Source organism: Gigantopelta aegis, chromosome 3, assembly GCF_016097555.1.
Source record: "Gigantopelta aegis isolate Gae_Host chromosome 3, Gae_host_genome, whole genome shotgun sequence".
Lineage (NCBI taxonomy): Eukaryota > Metazoa > Mollusca > Gastropoda > Neomphalida > Peltospiridae > Gigantopelta > Gigantopelta aegis.
Window position 1 is genome coordinate 79,181,449 of NC_054701.1, and position 18,312 is coordinate 79,199,760.

Sequence of the window (18,312 nt, forward strand, 5' to 3'; positions counted from 1 at the left end):
GGCCCTTGAAGTTAGGAGATACGAACATTTGTTTTCAGGAGCTTTATTGGCAATGCCGATTAAGATATCGAACTGAAATTGTAAAAAAGAAATCTGTATTTAAAAAAAAAAGATAAAAAAAGAAAATACTTTCAGAATGCTTGTTTAATATTATTTCGTTTTTCTTGCAGCATAAACGTGAGTGCCAAGAGCGCCTGTCCCCTTCAATAGGTCAACACACGGCTTCTGACGCAGGCAAAAACAAACAGTGGGATGCTGGTCAACAAAAAGCCAAACGACCCATGAATGCCTTCATGTTGTTTGCTAAACATTTTCGACTACTTCTAACTAACAAATTCCCAGGCAAGGACAACCGGTATGTCTTGATATCTTCACTTTAATGAATACTGTAAACTGGAGAAAAAAAATACTTAAAATATTTTGCATCATTTTTTTTTATTATTTTTTTTTGTTTTTGTTTAACAACGCCACTGGAGCACATTGATTTATTGATCGTCGGCTATTGGATGTCAAACATATGGTAATTTTTGACAGTCATAGAGAGGAAACCCGCTACATTCTTTTCATTAGTAGCAAGGGATCTTTTATATGCACCATCCCACAGACAAGATAGCACATACCACGGCCTTTGATATACCAGTCATGGTGCACTGGCTGATCTTAAATGACATCACATGACTTTGAAATATGTTTGGTTCGATTTTTATAACAGTTTGGTTTTGAGGAGTTTCACTGTAGATAGAACAAAATGTGTTTGAATTTCAGAGCAATCAGTGTGATGCTGGGTGAGGAATGGAAGCGACTGGGATTAACTGAAAAAGCCGTTTTCCAGGAGGAAGCACAGAAATTAGCGAGGAAAACAAAACAGATCTCACCCGATTGTTGGAAGAGAAAGAAATAACATTTATCAAACTACGGTATACAGATGTTGGTCATGGTTATGACATCCCCACCCAGGCTTTCGGACAGAAAATAAAAGCAAAAACAAAACTTGATTAACAATATTTCTAGTCATGTTAAAAATTATTTGCAACTACTGTTTAGTATTTTAAAATTGTGTAGCGATCTCTAAAACGTGATACTGAACATAATGTTCCCTGATTGTCTGTTGACTTGTTTGACATTGGGCGAGATATCTCGCCTGCAAGTAGTCAGAAAATTAACCTTTAGACTACTGGATTAATTTTTGACAAAAACCACGTTGAGTGGGTAAAAGTTTATAATTTTTATTTATATATATTCACTTAAATGTTTTATAAATACATAAAGTAAAGTTCTTATTTGAATCAGTATTATTTTCGTGGATTTTTTAATTTTTATGATATTTTAGATCAGTTAATGTAAACAAATTGCGTTTACTTACAGGCATTTTTGGTCAGCTGTCCAGTATTTATGTCCATTATTCCCAATAACTGGTTTTTTGATTTTTGTTGTTAGTAAAATGATTAAATTTGTTATCAAATTAGCTGTCACAATCATAAATCGATCACTGAAAACGACCGCGACATGCCGCCATTGTTGTCAAATGAAAATACTTGTCGAAAACCAAGTTATTTTCCATTGAAAAACTAAAATCTAAAGACACATTAAACTGAGTTGTCTTCCGTTTCCTGTTAATAAAGTTTTTCCAGTGAGTTGTGTGCAAAACAGAGGGTAAATATGAATTGGGGAATGCACAGTATACAGTATGTCGACTGGCGTGACGTCGGGCGAGATATCTCACCTGCACGTAGTCAGAAGGATAAACAAATATTGCTTTTGTTTCAGAGGAGGAACTACACTGATGTAACTGATCTCACCTACAAACACTGCCATGTGTTCTTCAGGCCCTTTCGCTTACATCACAGCAGGCAGGACGGCCGGTCCTACATGGTCCTACACGTGGTGTCACATAGCTCCAAGGGTCCTAGGTCTTAGTCTTAGTATGCGGAGTTGGAGAACTGAGATTTTTTTCAAGACTGAAGATATATTTTTATACAAGAGTTTTGATATTAATTCTTATTTATATGCATGATGAGTTCTGTTTTTGAATGTTTTTTATTGCATGTTATTATTTTTTTTTCTTCTTCTTCTTCTCCAATATGCAATAAGCGTCCATTATACTGTGCTAGAAGTATTTGATAAAGATACATACTAAACCATTTAGATTTTGTCCTGTTACAGTGGTGTTCTCATTATGTGGTATGTCACACTGACTTGTCACATCAGGGGTGGGAATTCTCCTCGGATCAGTTGTTTTCTTCTCATGGAACATTGCGTTTCCTCACATTTTAATCGTCTTTTTTTTCTCCAAAATGTGTCAAATGGCACAGATTTTAACCTAGGATTTCAAGAATTTCCAGGATCCTTCTAGATTTCCTCATTTTTACAGTTCACCAATTCCCACCCCTGCACATGTGATTTGTGTCATGAGAAATAGGACGTGTTCTAATTGTCCGACTCCGACACGACTTGTCATTCTCACAGTATGATTCAATCGCATGCGACAAGTTATTGCAACTATAATCACATTTAAACGCTCCTTAATGGAGATCTTGTTTTTGTAATTAAGCTTGAAGTTTAGGGGTTGCTTTGTATCAATATTAAAGGTAAAAGTCCCTTGTTCTACACTGTGCAGTAACCTATTGGAATGGGGTGGGTGTACCAAGAAGTAGCTCAGTAGTAGAGTGCTCGCCTGAGCTGTGATGGGTCACAGGATTGATCACCCTCGATGGACTCTAAAAGATTTTCTTGTCTCGCCTAGACGAGATATAGGTATTACTTTTCTGGCGGTTGGTGGCAACAATGGCCTTAAGTTTTGCTTTGGGGAATGCACTGTGCACAGTATACAATATGTCGACTGGCGTGACGTCGGGCGAGATCAGTTTTTCACAAACTGTAAGTCCTAAGTTTAATCAAACTTGGTTTATAGTTGCACCTGTGGATGTTTATCACAATGCACTAAAAGTGTTTATGGTTGGCATCAGCAATGGCCTCAAATTTTGCACTAAAGTTTAACGTTAAAGTTTCACATTTAGATCAGTTTCTTACAAACTGTAAGTCCTAGGTCAGTGAAATTTGGTTTATAGTTGCACCTATGGATGTTCATCACAGTGAGCTGAAACTTGGTTTATAGTTGCACCTATGGATGTTCATCACAGTGCACTGAACAATTTTATGGTAGGCGAAACATTTAATTCTGCGGAATTATTGTTTTTGTGCCAACCAGTCCCCCATGACTGGTTATTGAAGGTTAGGTTAATTGCTCTTTAGGTTATTTGCTGTCCTATCCAAGAAAAAGTGCAAATAAAAGATTCCTTGATGCTTTTTCAGTAGGAGTAACCTGTTGCATCAATGGTTTCCTTTTGTTCAAAAACCTCCCCAAACAAACGTACACAAAGTTCAGTTTGTGACTCATTCAATGGTTTGGTGTATCTATACTGGAAGAGAGAAATATTGTACACTAAATTTCAGTCACAATTTCATTTCATTTCAACTTATTTTCATGCTTATATCCGATTAAGGTTCAAGCATGCTGTCCTGGGCACACACCTAAGCTATTTGGGTTGTCTGTCCAGAACAGTGGGTTAGTTGGTTAGTGAGAAAGAAGAGGGTGTAGTGGCTTACACCTATCCATTGAACCCTTAAGAACTTGCTCTGGGTGGGAGCTAGTTCTGGGCTGCGAACCCTGTATCTACCAGCCTGTAGTCCTGATGGCTTAACCACTGCGCCACCGAGACCGGTAGTCACATTTAGCATCATAATGTCTTCATAAAGTACAAAGATGTATATGGGATTGAATGTCAGTAGCTTGAGATAGAATGTCAGTAGCTTGAGATTGAATGTCGGTAGCTTGAGATTGAATTTCAGTAGGCCTACAGTGTTCAAACATACAGACTTGAAAAGTGCTTGAATTCGAGTGGTCATATTGTAAAGCCTTTGAATTTGTCAAAACCCATGAAAAGTGCTTGAATTTGTGAAAATCTTCTGGAATAGTGCTTAAAATACATATATCCTCTGATGAATATTAAAATTTATATTTCTCAGGTTTATTTTCTGGTAATTCCAAAATTTACTAGTCTTGTGTCATTTCATCACAAATATTGAAAATTATTGGGATATGCGGTCACGAATACTGACAAAAATATATGAGACTGATTGTTATCATCTGAATACAGTGAAAAGTGCTTGAATTTTTGCTTTCCAAATTGTGCTTGAACCATGCAGTAACACGGTTAACTTCCTACCTCTATGGATGAGGGATGGGGCAGGATGTAGCTTTTCTAGTGCTTTTGTATGCAATTTTTTTGTTTGTTTGTTTAAAGCGGCATTCTCATTATGTGATTAAGTAGGCCTGCTTTCAATTTTGAAGAAATTAAATGTTCTATTGATTTATTATTTTACACAATAAATAAGGAATAGAATTTAGCTATTGAAAAACAGGGTTGTGCTAGTTCATGTGCTATTTTAGAATCGCAGTAAATGCACAGATAATAGATTATAAAATGAATTGATTATTTTTTCTCTAAATGTAAACTGAGATGTATTGAGAGAGTGTGCTATTTCAGAATCGCAGTAAATGCACGGATAATAGATTATAAAATGAATTTATTATTTTTCTCTAAATGTAAACTGAGATGTATCGAGAGAGAGTACTATTTCAGAATTGCAGTAAATGCACAGATAATAGATTATAAAATGAATTTATTATTTTTCTCTAAATGTAAACTGAGATGTATCGAGAAAGTGTATTATTTGAGAATTGCAGTAAATGCACAGATAATAGATTATAAAATGAATTTATTATTTTTCTCTAAATGTGGACCGAGACGTATTGCGAGAGTGTATTATTTCAGAATCGCAGTAAATGCACAGATAATAGATTATAAAATGAATTTATTATTTTTCTCTAAATGTGGACCGAGACACATTGCGAGAGTGTATTATTTCAGAATCACAGTAAATGCACAGATAATAGATTATAAAATGAATTTATTATTTTTCTCTAAATGTGGACCGAGACACATTGCGAGAGTGTATTGTAACTTTGTTCTCTGTCTTCGTGTTTGCTTCTAATCACTGCCATTTATAAAAGTATATAATGTGCTTTTTTATAAGTATTTAAAATGATTATTTATAATATGTTACAAATGATTTTTTAAATTTACATTATTTATTGTTATGCCTTTTGTGCACATAGTTGTCTAGCTTATTAATTAGAAAAAATATTAGTCTTTTAAAACTTGTCATAATATCCTTTTTATTTTGTGTTTTTATTTATTTTATTTTTAAGATTTGTATCGCATACAAATACAGTGCTCAAAAATACAGTGCTATTATTACAAATATAATACAGTATTCACCGAAGTGCTATTTAAAAAAAATTATTTCTTTTTTAATTGTTGATGTGTGTTAAGGAATGTAAAATATTAAAAAGTTTCTCAGACTTTTTATCATTTTAAACTTTTTATAGACAGTTTAAAATAAACATTTAGATTTCATTAGGGGCCGTTCCAGAATTGCTCACTTTCGGTGTGGTTTATGGGTGGGGTGTAGTTATGAAATATATCCACCACACAAAACATTTTGTAGTTAATTAAGCATACATGGGTGGTGGTGGTGGTGGTGGTGCGGATGGGGAGGGGCTGAAAGCAGACCCACCCACCCCCATTTGATCATCTGGAACATCTGGAACAGCTCCTGTCAGTAGTCTGCCATACTACCACAGCTTCATCTTTTAGCAGTACATTGGATCTTAATACGTTTTTATCCAGTTTATATTACATTTTTCTTTTTTCCCCTAGGGATCTCAAAATATGGGGATTTTTTATTATTATTATTTTTTTAAATATTTATTTTCCCCAATCCATTCTGACCATGTCGAGGTTGGGGAGCCTTGAGTTCATGGCCTTACTATGATAGGGAAAATTTAATTCTTTACCTCCCCCACCCAAGCAAAAGCAAACGGCAAGACCCTATCATTTATCTGAGAAGCTCTTTAATCATTTTATTTGTATGTTTTATTAATGGCTGTAAAATATTTGGCAGGTGGCCTCTTTTCTTTTCTTTTTTATTATTTAATTGCTTAAAGAGTGAAAACAAGGTTTTTTGTCATGTTTGTCTTCGTGACTTGAGAATAGCAGTTCCAACTGACAATTTTGTCAGCATCGAGTTAATACAGATTATTATACAAGCTTGTGTGTCATACTGATTTTATGAAACAAGTGTCACGATTTTTGTATTGGCCGAGCGAGAGCGAGTATAATATACAAATCCTGACAAGTTTCGTAAAATCAGTATGACTCGCATACAAGTGTAATAATTTTTTTATTATCCATATTATTGTTATTTTTATAATGAATAACAAAGTCCATCTCAATATGTTTTAACCACAGCTAGAAGGAGACGATGAAATGGCGTCATGTTTCACAGACACTGTCTGAGCTAGGACTGGAGAAAGCTATGTCTTGTTATGATATTGCTTTCAAAATTTACATCATTACGCTTGTAATTACATTTTCACTTTATTAACTCTGTTAAGTTGAACCATATGAATAATAATATTTTATATGAGATTTATTATGTCTTCGAATGAGTGGGATATTTATTTACTTATTACTGTATAATGAGAATTAAAAAGTTCCAAACGTGTGTACATGTTCAGTCGAATTAAATTTCAAACCAATGTCAAAGGTAAAATGTCAGTTAGAAGCATTATTCTCTGGTCATGAATTAATATTGTATTATTATTATTATTATTTCAATCTTGTTTATTTTGAAGAACAGTACCATTACATGTATGTATACATATAGGGAGAGTACGGTATCATTAAAAATGTATTTACTCACCATCTCAATTACCAAACAAGCTGTATATTATGGTAACAATTTCCGGTTTCCATTTTACAAATATATTAGATTTGAAACAAGTACCAAGTATTTGTAATTATTTTGACAGGCCAGTATTTTCCATTTTATACCGTCATTCACAAGTATTTAATTCTTGCATATTTAGCATTTAATAGTTCATTGTAATCAGAGTAACACATATAGGGCCAAATTTACAGATCCTGGTTTTCATAAACGGTGGTGCTTAAGAATCATCAGATGGGGATCTGGAGGGGTCCAGTGGTCCAGGACCCCCCCCCCCCCTTTTTTTTGTTGAAAACTGACCATAACCTTTAAGTGGAAATGTGATTATATTAACTGTTCTATGTAAAATGAGAGATCAGTCATCACATTTGGACCCCCCCCCCCCCCTTCCTTTTCAGAAATCCTGCATCCACGTATGATCATGGTAAATATATATGTATGTAGTTATTCGTGTGCAAGTCTAAAACGGGCTTTGTAAATTTGGCCTTCAGTGTATGTGACACGGTTGTGTTTTGTTTATATCCATGTAGTTGTCTGCATAAATAGATTTTTCATTGTTTTAAGAAAATTCATTAAGAGTTAATCCAGAAATCATATGGCTCAGATAGAAGGAAGGTGGTACAATTGAATTAGGGAGGTGGGTTTGGGGAGGGTGGAACAGTGAAAAAAAAAGAAACACAAGAAAAATATTAAGGGTGTTCTCCATCTAAAAAAAAAAGAGGGCACTTTTATACCAAAAAAGGACAATTGTTCATACTTTTTAGGAGAATGATAGCCGATGTCTTAAAATGTCCCAAACTAGGTGTGACCTTGGGAAGGAATTTTGTAGTATAATTCCAGGTATAAGTCTTCTATGAATTATGATCTGTCAGAATTGTGGTATGCATTTATGAAGGGTTTCAGCAAAGTATTGGGCTAAGGGTATAACATGTCGTTAGGGATTGCTGTAGTCACGAACCAAATACTATGTTAAATATTTAGTAATAGTTTTACATAATATTTTGCTAATGCTTTTCTGTGCAATTTGTTGTTGAAATGTCCACCTACATTTTCATGTTTTCTTTTCAGTCACCTACCAGTCCAAACGGGAGGGGAGTAGAGGTTTCATCTCTGTCTGTCCGTGTGTCACACATATAATTTTCCAGATTTTTTTTTTTACCCATATTGCCTCGAGATATTGAGCTGAAATTTTTTGTTTATCTTTATCATATAGAGTTACAGATAAAGTTTGACTTTCATGACAATTGGCCTATTTTTAACGGTTACAGCCCTTGAACTTTGGATATTAAAACAGATTTGTTGATCCCGACAGGGAACATGTATTGCTTTAGTAGTACTCTCGGAATGCTTGTTGTTATTTAAGAACAAAACAAAAACAAACATTTCTAGGTATGGTAATATAGACGAAACCCCTTTTTTTTGGGGGGGGGGGGGGGGGGGGACTTGGAGTTGGGGGGGGGGGTTAACATCTGTATACAAATGAATAGAAGATAAATATTGAAGCCAAAATAATTTAATTTATATGAAACCACCCATCAGGATTATCAACATTTGCGATCATTAAAACCATTATAAATTATATTTATGACATCATTAATTTAATTGTTAACATATAGGCATAACAGGTTAGTTCTGCAAAAACGAAATGAGTTGCCTGAATTTGTTTTTGCATATCCCATAAAATAGTTAGTGCAAGTTTTCAATTCTCAGAGTCGTGTTTGTTATATTTTATCTTTACTGATGCATAATATTCATAGACATCGTTGTCATCTGTGTTCTGTATACATTCCACAAAGGTGAACATGTAATTTGTAATATTGTTATACGATTAATACATGGGAGTATGTCAGTGTGTAGTATTACATATTAAATTTATGTTACACTGATGGGATATCTGCAGTCATATAACATGATGTTTTTGATATGTTAATACATGGGAGTAATGTTCTGTAGTATTACATATTGAATTTATGTTACACTGATGGGATATCTGCAGTCATATAACATGATGTTTTTGATGTTAATACATGGGAGTAATGTTCTGTAGTATTACATATTAAATTTATGTTACACTGATGGGATATCTGCAGTCATATAACATGATGTTAATACATGGGAGTAATGTTCTATAGTATTACATATTAAGATATCTGCAGTCATATAACAATTTATGTTACACTGATGGGATATCTGCAGTCATATAACATGATGTTAATACATGGGAGTAATGTTCTGTAGTATTACATATTAAATTTGTTACACTGATGAGATATCTGCAGTCATATAACATGATGTTTTTGATGTTAATACATCGGAGTAATGTTCTGTAGTATTACATATTAAATTTATGTTACACTGATGGGATATCTGCAGTCATATAACATGCTGTTTTTGATATGTTAATACATGGGAGTAATGTTCTGTAGTATTACATATTAAATTTATGTTACGCTGTTGGGATATCTGCAGTCGTATAACATGCTGTTTTTGACATGCTCAACCTTGTTGCCATAATAATAATCAATTTTGAGCACACAAGGCAACCAAAACCACATTGGATTTGCCACAATTACGAATTTCAGGTCATTACCATGTGGTTAAAAATATGTAATGGCTAGAAATATTTTAATTTGTTCCACACCCAGCCATTGGTGATGTCAAGTTGTGCCAAGGTTTAACATCAATTTGATATAGACACATAAATAGACTTACATAATTACCATAAGTATTTTAAGGTCAGCAGCTATAAAAAGGCCAGAAACATATTGCATTAGTGATAAAATCATGAATTCCCCTTTAAAATGAACAAGTTAGATACTGACTGCAGCATTCTTCACTTAAATTGGTATGTGCATAGCAATGGTAACCTCATTTCAAAAGCTGCCACTAGTAATCTTAATATATATATATATATTTTAAAGGTCGATTAAAAAAATTTGACAGTTATTTAATTGCAATACTTCAGACAATAAACACGGATATGTTATCCCATTCTTGTAGCCAAATATAACAATTTACCAAGCCTGAAGGTGAAACGGGGTGGGTGAATATATTTTTCACATTCTGGTCTGCATTGTTGGTTTATTTTAGCAATTTTAAGTGTGACTATATTATAATGCTTTGTGCAAGCAGTTTGTTGCAGTGATCTTTAACCGGTATAAATGATTGTGTGTAATATAATGGGCGAGTGACAGGGCAGCTCAGCACGATTGTGCGGCAGGCAGCTATTGGTTATCGCAGTTTTCATTTCTGTAATCACGTAAAGGTGTGTTCATACCATACAACTTATAGTAACATTATCAGTGTTGTGGATCGGGTGTGGGTATCAGTGATGTGGAGAGTGGGTATAAAAGTGTGTTCATGTATCTTCATGCATTACATACAGAATAACTAGTTAATGATTTCAGATATCTGCTTTATTCTGCGACGGTAAGAAATGGGAAATTCCGCAAGGCTCTGCCAAGCGAAATTTCCCATTCAGCCTGAACACAGGATAAAGCAGATATCCGACGTCATTAACCAGTTATTATCTTTATCCTGCAGACCATAAAAATATGGGGAAAAGCTATTATTTGTGTTATTTAAGCCACATTGTATGATGATCTAGTGGTCAAATGAGCAATTTTGTAATGTAGGCTATGCATGTGACGTCAAAAGTCATATCCTGCGAGTAGCAGGATATAACTGCTTTATCCATCATCATATTCTGTCAACAGAAATGGTGGTTGCTGGATAAATCTTTGTAATAACAACATCAATGTGGAGTGGGTGTGGGTATAAAGGTGTGTTCATTCAATACAGCTCATAGTAACTGTTTAATATTTTCGATATTAAGTTACTGTAAATCATGAAATTAATGCAAGTAAGGTATTAATGCGAATAATGTGTCTGAATGTATCGGCGCATTAATTACTCGACACATTATATATATTTTTAACCTACGTCACCTAGAAAAAAAAGTTACAAGTTTGTTTTGTTTAACGACACCACTAGAGCACATTGATTTATTAATCATCTGCTATTGGATGTCAAACATTTGGTAATTTTGATGTATAGTCTAAGCAAGAAAACCTGCTACATTTTTCCATTGGTAGCAAGGGATCTTTTAAATGCACCATCGCAAAGTCACTGGCTAAACGAGAAATAGCTTGATAGGCCCACCAACTAGAAAAAACAACAACCAAACGTGTATCATGATGCATTATTTTCAGGATTTGCAATATTTTAAAACCTGCAAACACTAAACCATTATTTACTTACATCATAAGTACGATTTCTAATTTACTAACAGTTTTGAAATTAAGTATTTGCAATATTATTTTAAAATATTTATGCAAATTGAATTTGTTTTTATCATGGATTATTTTTAAAAATTTGCTAATTAAATAGCATTTTATTAACAACACAAACTCTTATTAAACAGCTAGTGTGAAATACATTTATTTTCAACATTTGCACTTTTTTAGTTAACTCAAAATACAAAGGACCTAACAATACCGTACATATATACATGTATTAATATTATGGTTTTCCTTGCAGGTAATTTGCAAAACAAACGTATGCGGTTGTGTACATGTACCTTTTCATTGAGTATTAAGAAAGTTATTGTGACATTAACAGGGGTGAGAATTCTTCTCGGATCAGCTGTTTTCCTCTTGTGGAACATTGCATTTCCTCGCATTTTAATCATCCTTTCCTCCAAAATGTGTCAGATGGCACAGATTTTAACCTAGGATTTCAAGAATTTCCAAGACCCCTCTAGATTTCCTCTTTTTACAGTTCACCAATTCCCACCCCTGCATTAAAATGCCATATTATGTACTTGAAAGAACAATAAAAGCAAACTTTCATATAAAATATACACCAAGGAGAACATTCCTGTTACAAATTACACGTAAGCTGCCCAGTAGGACTTGCATATAAGATTCAACACAGCAAAACCACATCATTTCAACTCTTTATTTTCATATGCTGTTCAAGATTATTATTAAAATATCTTAAGTATGTATGTTAATGAGTACATCATTATAATATAAAATAAAGCAAAACTCTTCTTTCTTTTTTAATTTTCCAGTCACATAAACTGGTCATTAGATGGAAGGTTTTCTGGTCTGATTTGTTTGTTTGTTTAAACCTTATTTTGTGTGTGTGAAAGAATATGGTCTAAAATACAGATGTCAAAAATAGAGATTTGTATTTTCAAACAAATTTGTTTTTTTATATATATATTATATTTGAAAATATACATGATGCAACATAAACATCTTGTTTTGTTCTTATTTTTTTGCAAGTAGTCTACTATGGATTTAATACTTGACTATGAAGGAAGGAAGGAAATGTTTTATTTAACGACACACTCAACACATTTTATTTACAGTTATATGGCGTCGGACATATGGCGGCTATGGACCACACAGGTATTGAGAGAGGAAACCCGCTGTCGCACTTCATGGGCTACTCTTTTTCGATTAACAGCAAGGGATCTTTTATATACACCATCCCACAGACAGGATAGTACATACCACGGCCTTTGTTATGCCAGTGGCTGGAATGTTTGTTTGAATTTGTTTGTTTGAATGTTTGTTTAACGACACCCCAGCACAAAAATACATATCGGCTATTGGGTGTCACAAATGTTAAGTACATGAACATATTTATATAGACTCATGTAAAACCACAGTGTAAGGAGCTGTGGGGAGGAAGTATAATACAATATATAAAATCAAGTTAAGTATATCTTAAAATTTTGTATAGAAGTCAAAGTGTTTGGCTGGAATGAGAAATAGCCCAATGGGTCCACCGACGGGGATCAATCCCAGACTGACCGCACAACACTTTACCACTGGGCTTTGGTTGCAGTCACTTTTCATCAGTATACCACGCAAGTGTTTTAGTATGAATGTTCATCAGAGAAAATGTGAGCAATTTTAAACCATGACTGAAGACATGCTTTCGTACTGTGGTACACCAGTTTCCAACTGGAGGAAGGTGACAATCCATGTCATCTCGGGAATACTAGCTGTGCACGAGCACCAACCTATCCTGCATTAAAATTGCTTTTTGACATACTGATGGGAAGGAACGAAGGAAATGTTTTATTTAACGATGCACTCGACACTATTTTTTGGTAATATGGCGGGGACACAGATATTGAGAGGAAACCTGCTGTCGCCACTTCATGGGCTATTTCGATTAGCAGCAAGGTATGTTTTATATGCACCATCCCACAGACAGGATAACACATACCATGGCCTTTAATATGCCAGTCGTGGTGCACTGGCTGGAGTGAGAAATAATCTAATGGGACCACCAGCAGGGATTGATCCCAGACCGACCACACATCAAGCGAACACTACCACTGAGCTACATCCCAACCCTGACGTACTGGTGGGGTACGTATGACAATGAGTTAACTCCCTTGGCATAATTTGTACAATTCCCCCCTCCCTACCCCAGATGTGTAGTGTATGAAGTGAATATATGTATATCATCCTTTTAAAATAAAATTTGTAACATTTAGCATGGGTATTTTGTAAGCTTGAGTCAAAAGCAATAAAGTGGAAATAAAAAATGTTGCTCAATATTGGGAACACAAAGTAAATTTTAAACTGTTTAGCTCAGTTGCAAATTTTATAATAAACGTCACCTTTTAAAGATAGTTAATTAACAGTAATAATCAATCAATAATAATACACAGCAATTTGTGTCAAAAGAGTTTATTTAGCACCATGTCACATACAGTTAATAGTAATGATCAATATTATTATAATACATAAGCAATTTGTGTCTAAGTAAAGTTTGTTTTCTTTAACAACGCCACTAGAGCACATTGATTTTTAATCTTATCATCGGCTATTGGACGTCAAACATATGGTCATTCTGACACTGTTTTTAGAGGAAACCCGCTGTCGCCACATAGGCTACTCTTTTTTACGACAGGCAGCAAGGGATCTTTTATTTGCGCTTCCCACAGACAGGATAGCACAAACCATGGCCTTTGTTGAACCAGTTATGGATCACTGGTCGGTGCAAGTGGTTTACACCTACCCATTGAGCCTTGCGGAGCACTCACTCAGGGTTTGGAGTCGGTATCGGGATTAAAAATCCCATGCCTTGACTGGGATCCGAACCCAGTACCTACCAGCCTGTAGACCGATGGCCTGCCACGACGCCACCGAGGCCGGTTTGTGTCTAAGAGTTATCACGATGTTGTCACATATATAGCGTCTCTCTCTCTCTCTCTCTCACACACACACACACACACACACACACACACACACACAGGCCTGTAGTAATAACATCTGAAGTGTGGGAAAACTTTCACATTAATTTACGGGCCTGCATGCACACACACACGCACGCTACAGAATGGAGTAACATTGTTGTGTAGAAAGTATGGTAAATGTTTTTTGAATGGCACATATGCACACAAAACACTGTCCAGCAATCAAGGTAGTCAAGCAATGGTTGTGTCAAAAATCTGGTAGCACACACCAGACTGTCCTGTGTAAGAACGAACACAGCATTCCAGCCAGGGGTGAATCCCATCATGGGGAGACAACTGTGCTAGGCACTGGCTTATTTCCCCTTGACTTGAAGAATCTTTTAATACTTCTTCCGGGTGAATATCTTTGAAAAAACAAATCTGAAATGAACAAATACGAGATGTACTTAACATTAGATATAAACTTACGTAACATTTAAAGACCACAGATGACAAAGACTAACAATAATAGATGTACATATGTATACATATAACTGTCCTGAAATATTGAGAAGAAAACTAACGAGCACTCTTTCTACATTAGTACTTGTATTGTCAAAGTACTGTAATCTGGAGGAAATGTATGCATATAAATTTAATGTTTGTGCCCAATCTAAATTTACAATATTCACATATAATTTTCTTTGCAGATACGCACTGCAGATACAAATGGTTGTTTGCAAAATCTACAACGTTGTGAACATGTGCTGAGGTGCATACTAAACTGATGCATTTCATTAAAAAATACCACCAAGTGAACATGTGCTGAGGTGCATACTAAACTGATGCATTTCATTAAAAAATACCACCAAGTGAACATGTGCTGAGGTGCATACTAAACTGATGCATTTCATTAAAAAATACCACCAAGTGAACATGTGCTGAGGTGTATACTAAACTGATGCATTTCATTAAAAAATACCACCAAGTGAACATGTGCTGAGGTGCATACTAAACTGATGCATTTCATTAAAAAATACCACCAAGTGAACATGTGCTGAGGTGCATACTAAACTGATGCATTTCATTAAAAAATACCACCAAGTGAACATGTGCTGAGGTGCATACTAAACTGATGCATTTCATTAAAAAATACCACCAAGTGAACATGTGCTGAGGTGCATACTAAACTGATGCATTTCATTAAAAAATACTACCAAGTGAACATGTGCTGAGGTGCATACTAAACTGATGCATTTCATTAAAAAATACCACCAAGTGAACATGTGCTGAGGTGCATACTAAACTGATGCATGCATTTCATTACAAAAATACCACCAAGTGAACATGTGCTGAGGTGCATACTAAACTGATGCATTTCATTAAAAAATACCACCAAGTGAACATGTGCTGAGGTGCATACTAAACTGATGCATTTCATTAAAAAATACCACCAAGTGAACATGTGCTGAGGTGCATACTAAACTGATGCATTTCATTAAAAAATACCACCAAGTGAACATGTGCTGAGGTGCATACTAAACTGATGCATTTCATTAAAAAATACCACCAAGTGAACATGTGCTGAGGTGCATACTAAACTGATGCATTTCATTAAAAAATACCACCAAGTGAACATGTGCTGAGGTGCATACTAAACTGATGCATTTCATTAAAAAATACCACCAAGTGAACATGTGCTGAGGTGCATACTAAACTGATGCATTTCATTAAAAAATACCACCAAGTGAACATGTGCTGAGGTGCATACTAAACTGATGCATTTCATTACAAAAATACCACCAAGTGAACATGTGCTGAGGTGCATACTAAACTGATGCATTTCATTAAAAAATACCACCAAGTGAACATGTGCTGAGGTGCATACTAAACTGATGCATTTCATTAAAAAATACCACCAAGTGAACATGTGCTGAGGTGCATACTAAACTGATGCATTTCATTAAAAAATACCACCAAGTGAACATGTGCTGAGGTGCATACTAAACTGATGCATTTCATTAAAAAATACCACCAAGTGAACATGTGCTGAGGTGCATACTAAACTGATGCATTTCATTAAAAAATACCACCAAGTGAAGCTGTTCATGACATCACACGTAATGATCAAATTTAAATAATATTATGTATACTGTCAATTTCTGGTCCAAATTTATGAATCCTGTAGGGTTTTTTTTTTTTAAAATGCAGGTGTTCAAGCATTGTAAAGGTACATGTATATAGTTACATAGAGGACAAAAACAGGCTTTCAGCCCCCTATCTCTAATCACAATTTCATGTAGCTATATTTTGTAAACAAAATTGTAAAATAATAAGTAAGGTGTAATATTACATCACTCACTAGAGCAGATGGCAAATGATACTTTCCCACAGACGGGACAGCATATACCATATCCTTTTGTGTACCAGTTGTCAGACACTGGATAAAAGCTTGGTGGTCTCCAAGATGGTGATTAATCCTACAGCCAACTGCCTATCAGGTAACACTATCACTGAGCTAGATCACCCCATCCCCCCACCCCCCTGCCATTCAAGACCTTTGATATACCAGTCCTGGGGCAATGGTTGGGATGGGGAGAAAATCCCACCACATCCGAGAATGGGTCAAACGAGGTGGTTCAATCGTTAGACAGCAGCACCTCAGGCAAGAACCCAACTAACTGAGCTAGTTCCTGACCACAATGTGCTCTAGTGATGGCGTTAAACAAAGCATACTTTAAACTTTGATTTGAACATTAACTGACATTTGCAATAACAACATAATTATAGCAATTTAAACAAGCTTCCATTTCGCATCATGTTTATGTCCGATGTGAAATGGTATCCTATTTATTACCCATAATCAATTTTAATTTATATCATTGAACTTGTTTGGTTGACTTTTCAGCAAGGTTGTAGTGTGCCAATCAATGACGTCATCGTATATGACGTCGAAATGCTACGTCCCACTTGACGTTCTAGTGGGATGTAACACTTTGATATCAACCAAAATATGTTCAACCATATGGGTATAATAAAAGCGATATCTTACAGCATCTTGTCTCCATAAGTTGGTTACTAGCCATCCTGTCCCATCATGCAGCAGGAAGCGCATCATGTATGTATATTCCATGTACACTGGGCTGTCTGAAATTAACACAAACAATGCTGAAATATACTATGACATCTCTCTAAACCGGACACCTATGGAACCAAGAAGGAAATGGTTTATTTAACGACGCACTCAACACATTTTATTGACGGTTATATGGCGTCAGACATATATGGTTAAGGACCACACAGATTTGGAGAGGAAACCCACTGTCGCCACTTCATGGGCTACTCTTTCCGATTAGCAGCAAGGGATATTTTATTTGCGCTTCCCACAGGCAGGATAGCACAAACCATGGCCTTTGTTGAACCAGTTATGGATCACTGGTCATTGCAAGTGGTTTACCCATTGAGCCTTGCGGAGCACTCACTCAGGGTTTGGAGTCGGTATCTGGATTAAAAATCCCATGCATCGACTGGGATCCGAACCCAGTACCTACCAGCCTGTAGACCGATGGCCTAACCACGACGCCACCGAGGTCGGTAATTTTGAGAGAATGAGAATTTTGGTTAAAAAAATCAATGTGCTCTAGTGCTGTCATTAAACAAAACAAACTTTAAAACTCTTTTTAAAAATTAGAAATGACATAAGTTGTGAAAGTTGTAGAAGTTGGAGCAGACTTGAATTATGCTAGAGGAGGAGTTCACACAATCAACCAGTCGAGAGCATGGTAAAGTTAATGCATAGTCTTAGATGAGAATCCTCCGGATTTTTTTGCTGCCCATTGTGTTCCGGGTTTTGTCAAAATATGCTACATTTCACCATAGCAGTCCGGGTTTTATACCAACCACCATTTTGGCCATATTCGGGCAAAATATGCTAACACAAGACCTTGTTTTGACCATGTATTTCCATCATTTTACCTGCAAAATTAGTTTTGTAAAAATGTGCAGTAAAAATGTGCAGTGATTCATTTGCAGCCCTATATAGCTGTTTGTTAGTATATTAATATGAATAAGCCGCTATTATTTTCAAGATTTCTGGGCATGGGGCATTCTCATGTATGTTTATGACAGCGGTGGGCTTTAGCAGCAATTAGCCATAGTTGAAAATGTGCTGAGATGTCAATAAATAAATATTCCTTTTGTTCACCTGCTCAAACTTAATAAGAAGGAAAGAAATGTTTTATTTAACGACGCACTCA

The 18,312-nt window shown here is 35.4% G+C and overlaps 2 protein-coding genes across 3 annotated transcripts in view; one reads left to right on the forward strand and one right to left on the reverse strand.

The window, feature by feature from the left end:
- LOC121392865 (HMG box-containing protein 1-like) overlaps positions 1-3,547 on the forward strand; it is a 16,392-nt gene extending 12,845 nt beyond the window's left edge. The window contains exons 10-12 of the mRNA XM_041523922.1: positions 171-355; positions 766-917; positions 1,768-3,547. Coding sequence (XP_041379856.1) covers positions 171-355; positions 766-901 — 321 coding nt within the window. The 3' untranslated portion in view covers positions 902-917; positions 1,768-3,547. The remainder of the gene's footprint in view (positions 1-170; positions 356-765; positions 918-1,767) is intronic.
- Positions 3,548-13,916: 10,369 nt separating this feature from the next.
- The window catches only part of LOC121392876 (protection of telomeres protein 1-like), a 35,965-nt gene continuing 31,569 nt past the window's right edge, over positions 13,917-18,312 (reverse strand). For both annotated transcript variants that reach the window (XM_041490683.1, XM_041523927.1), the window contains exons 18-19: positions 17,109-17,203; positions 13,917-14,497 (exon numbers count right to left, since the gene is read on the reverse strand). In XM_041490683.1, coding sequence (XP_041346617.1) covers positions 14,309-14,497; positions 17,109-17,203 — 284 coding nt within the window. In that variant the 3' untranslated portion in view covers positions 13,917-14,308. The remainder of the gene's footprint in view (positions 14,498-17,108; positions 17,204-18,312) is intronic.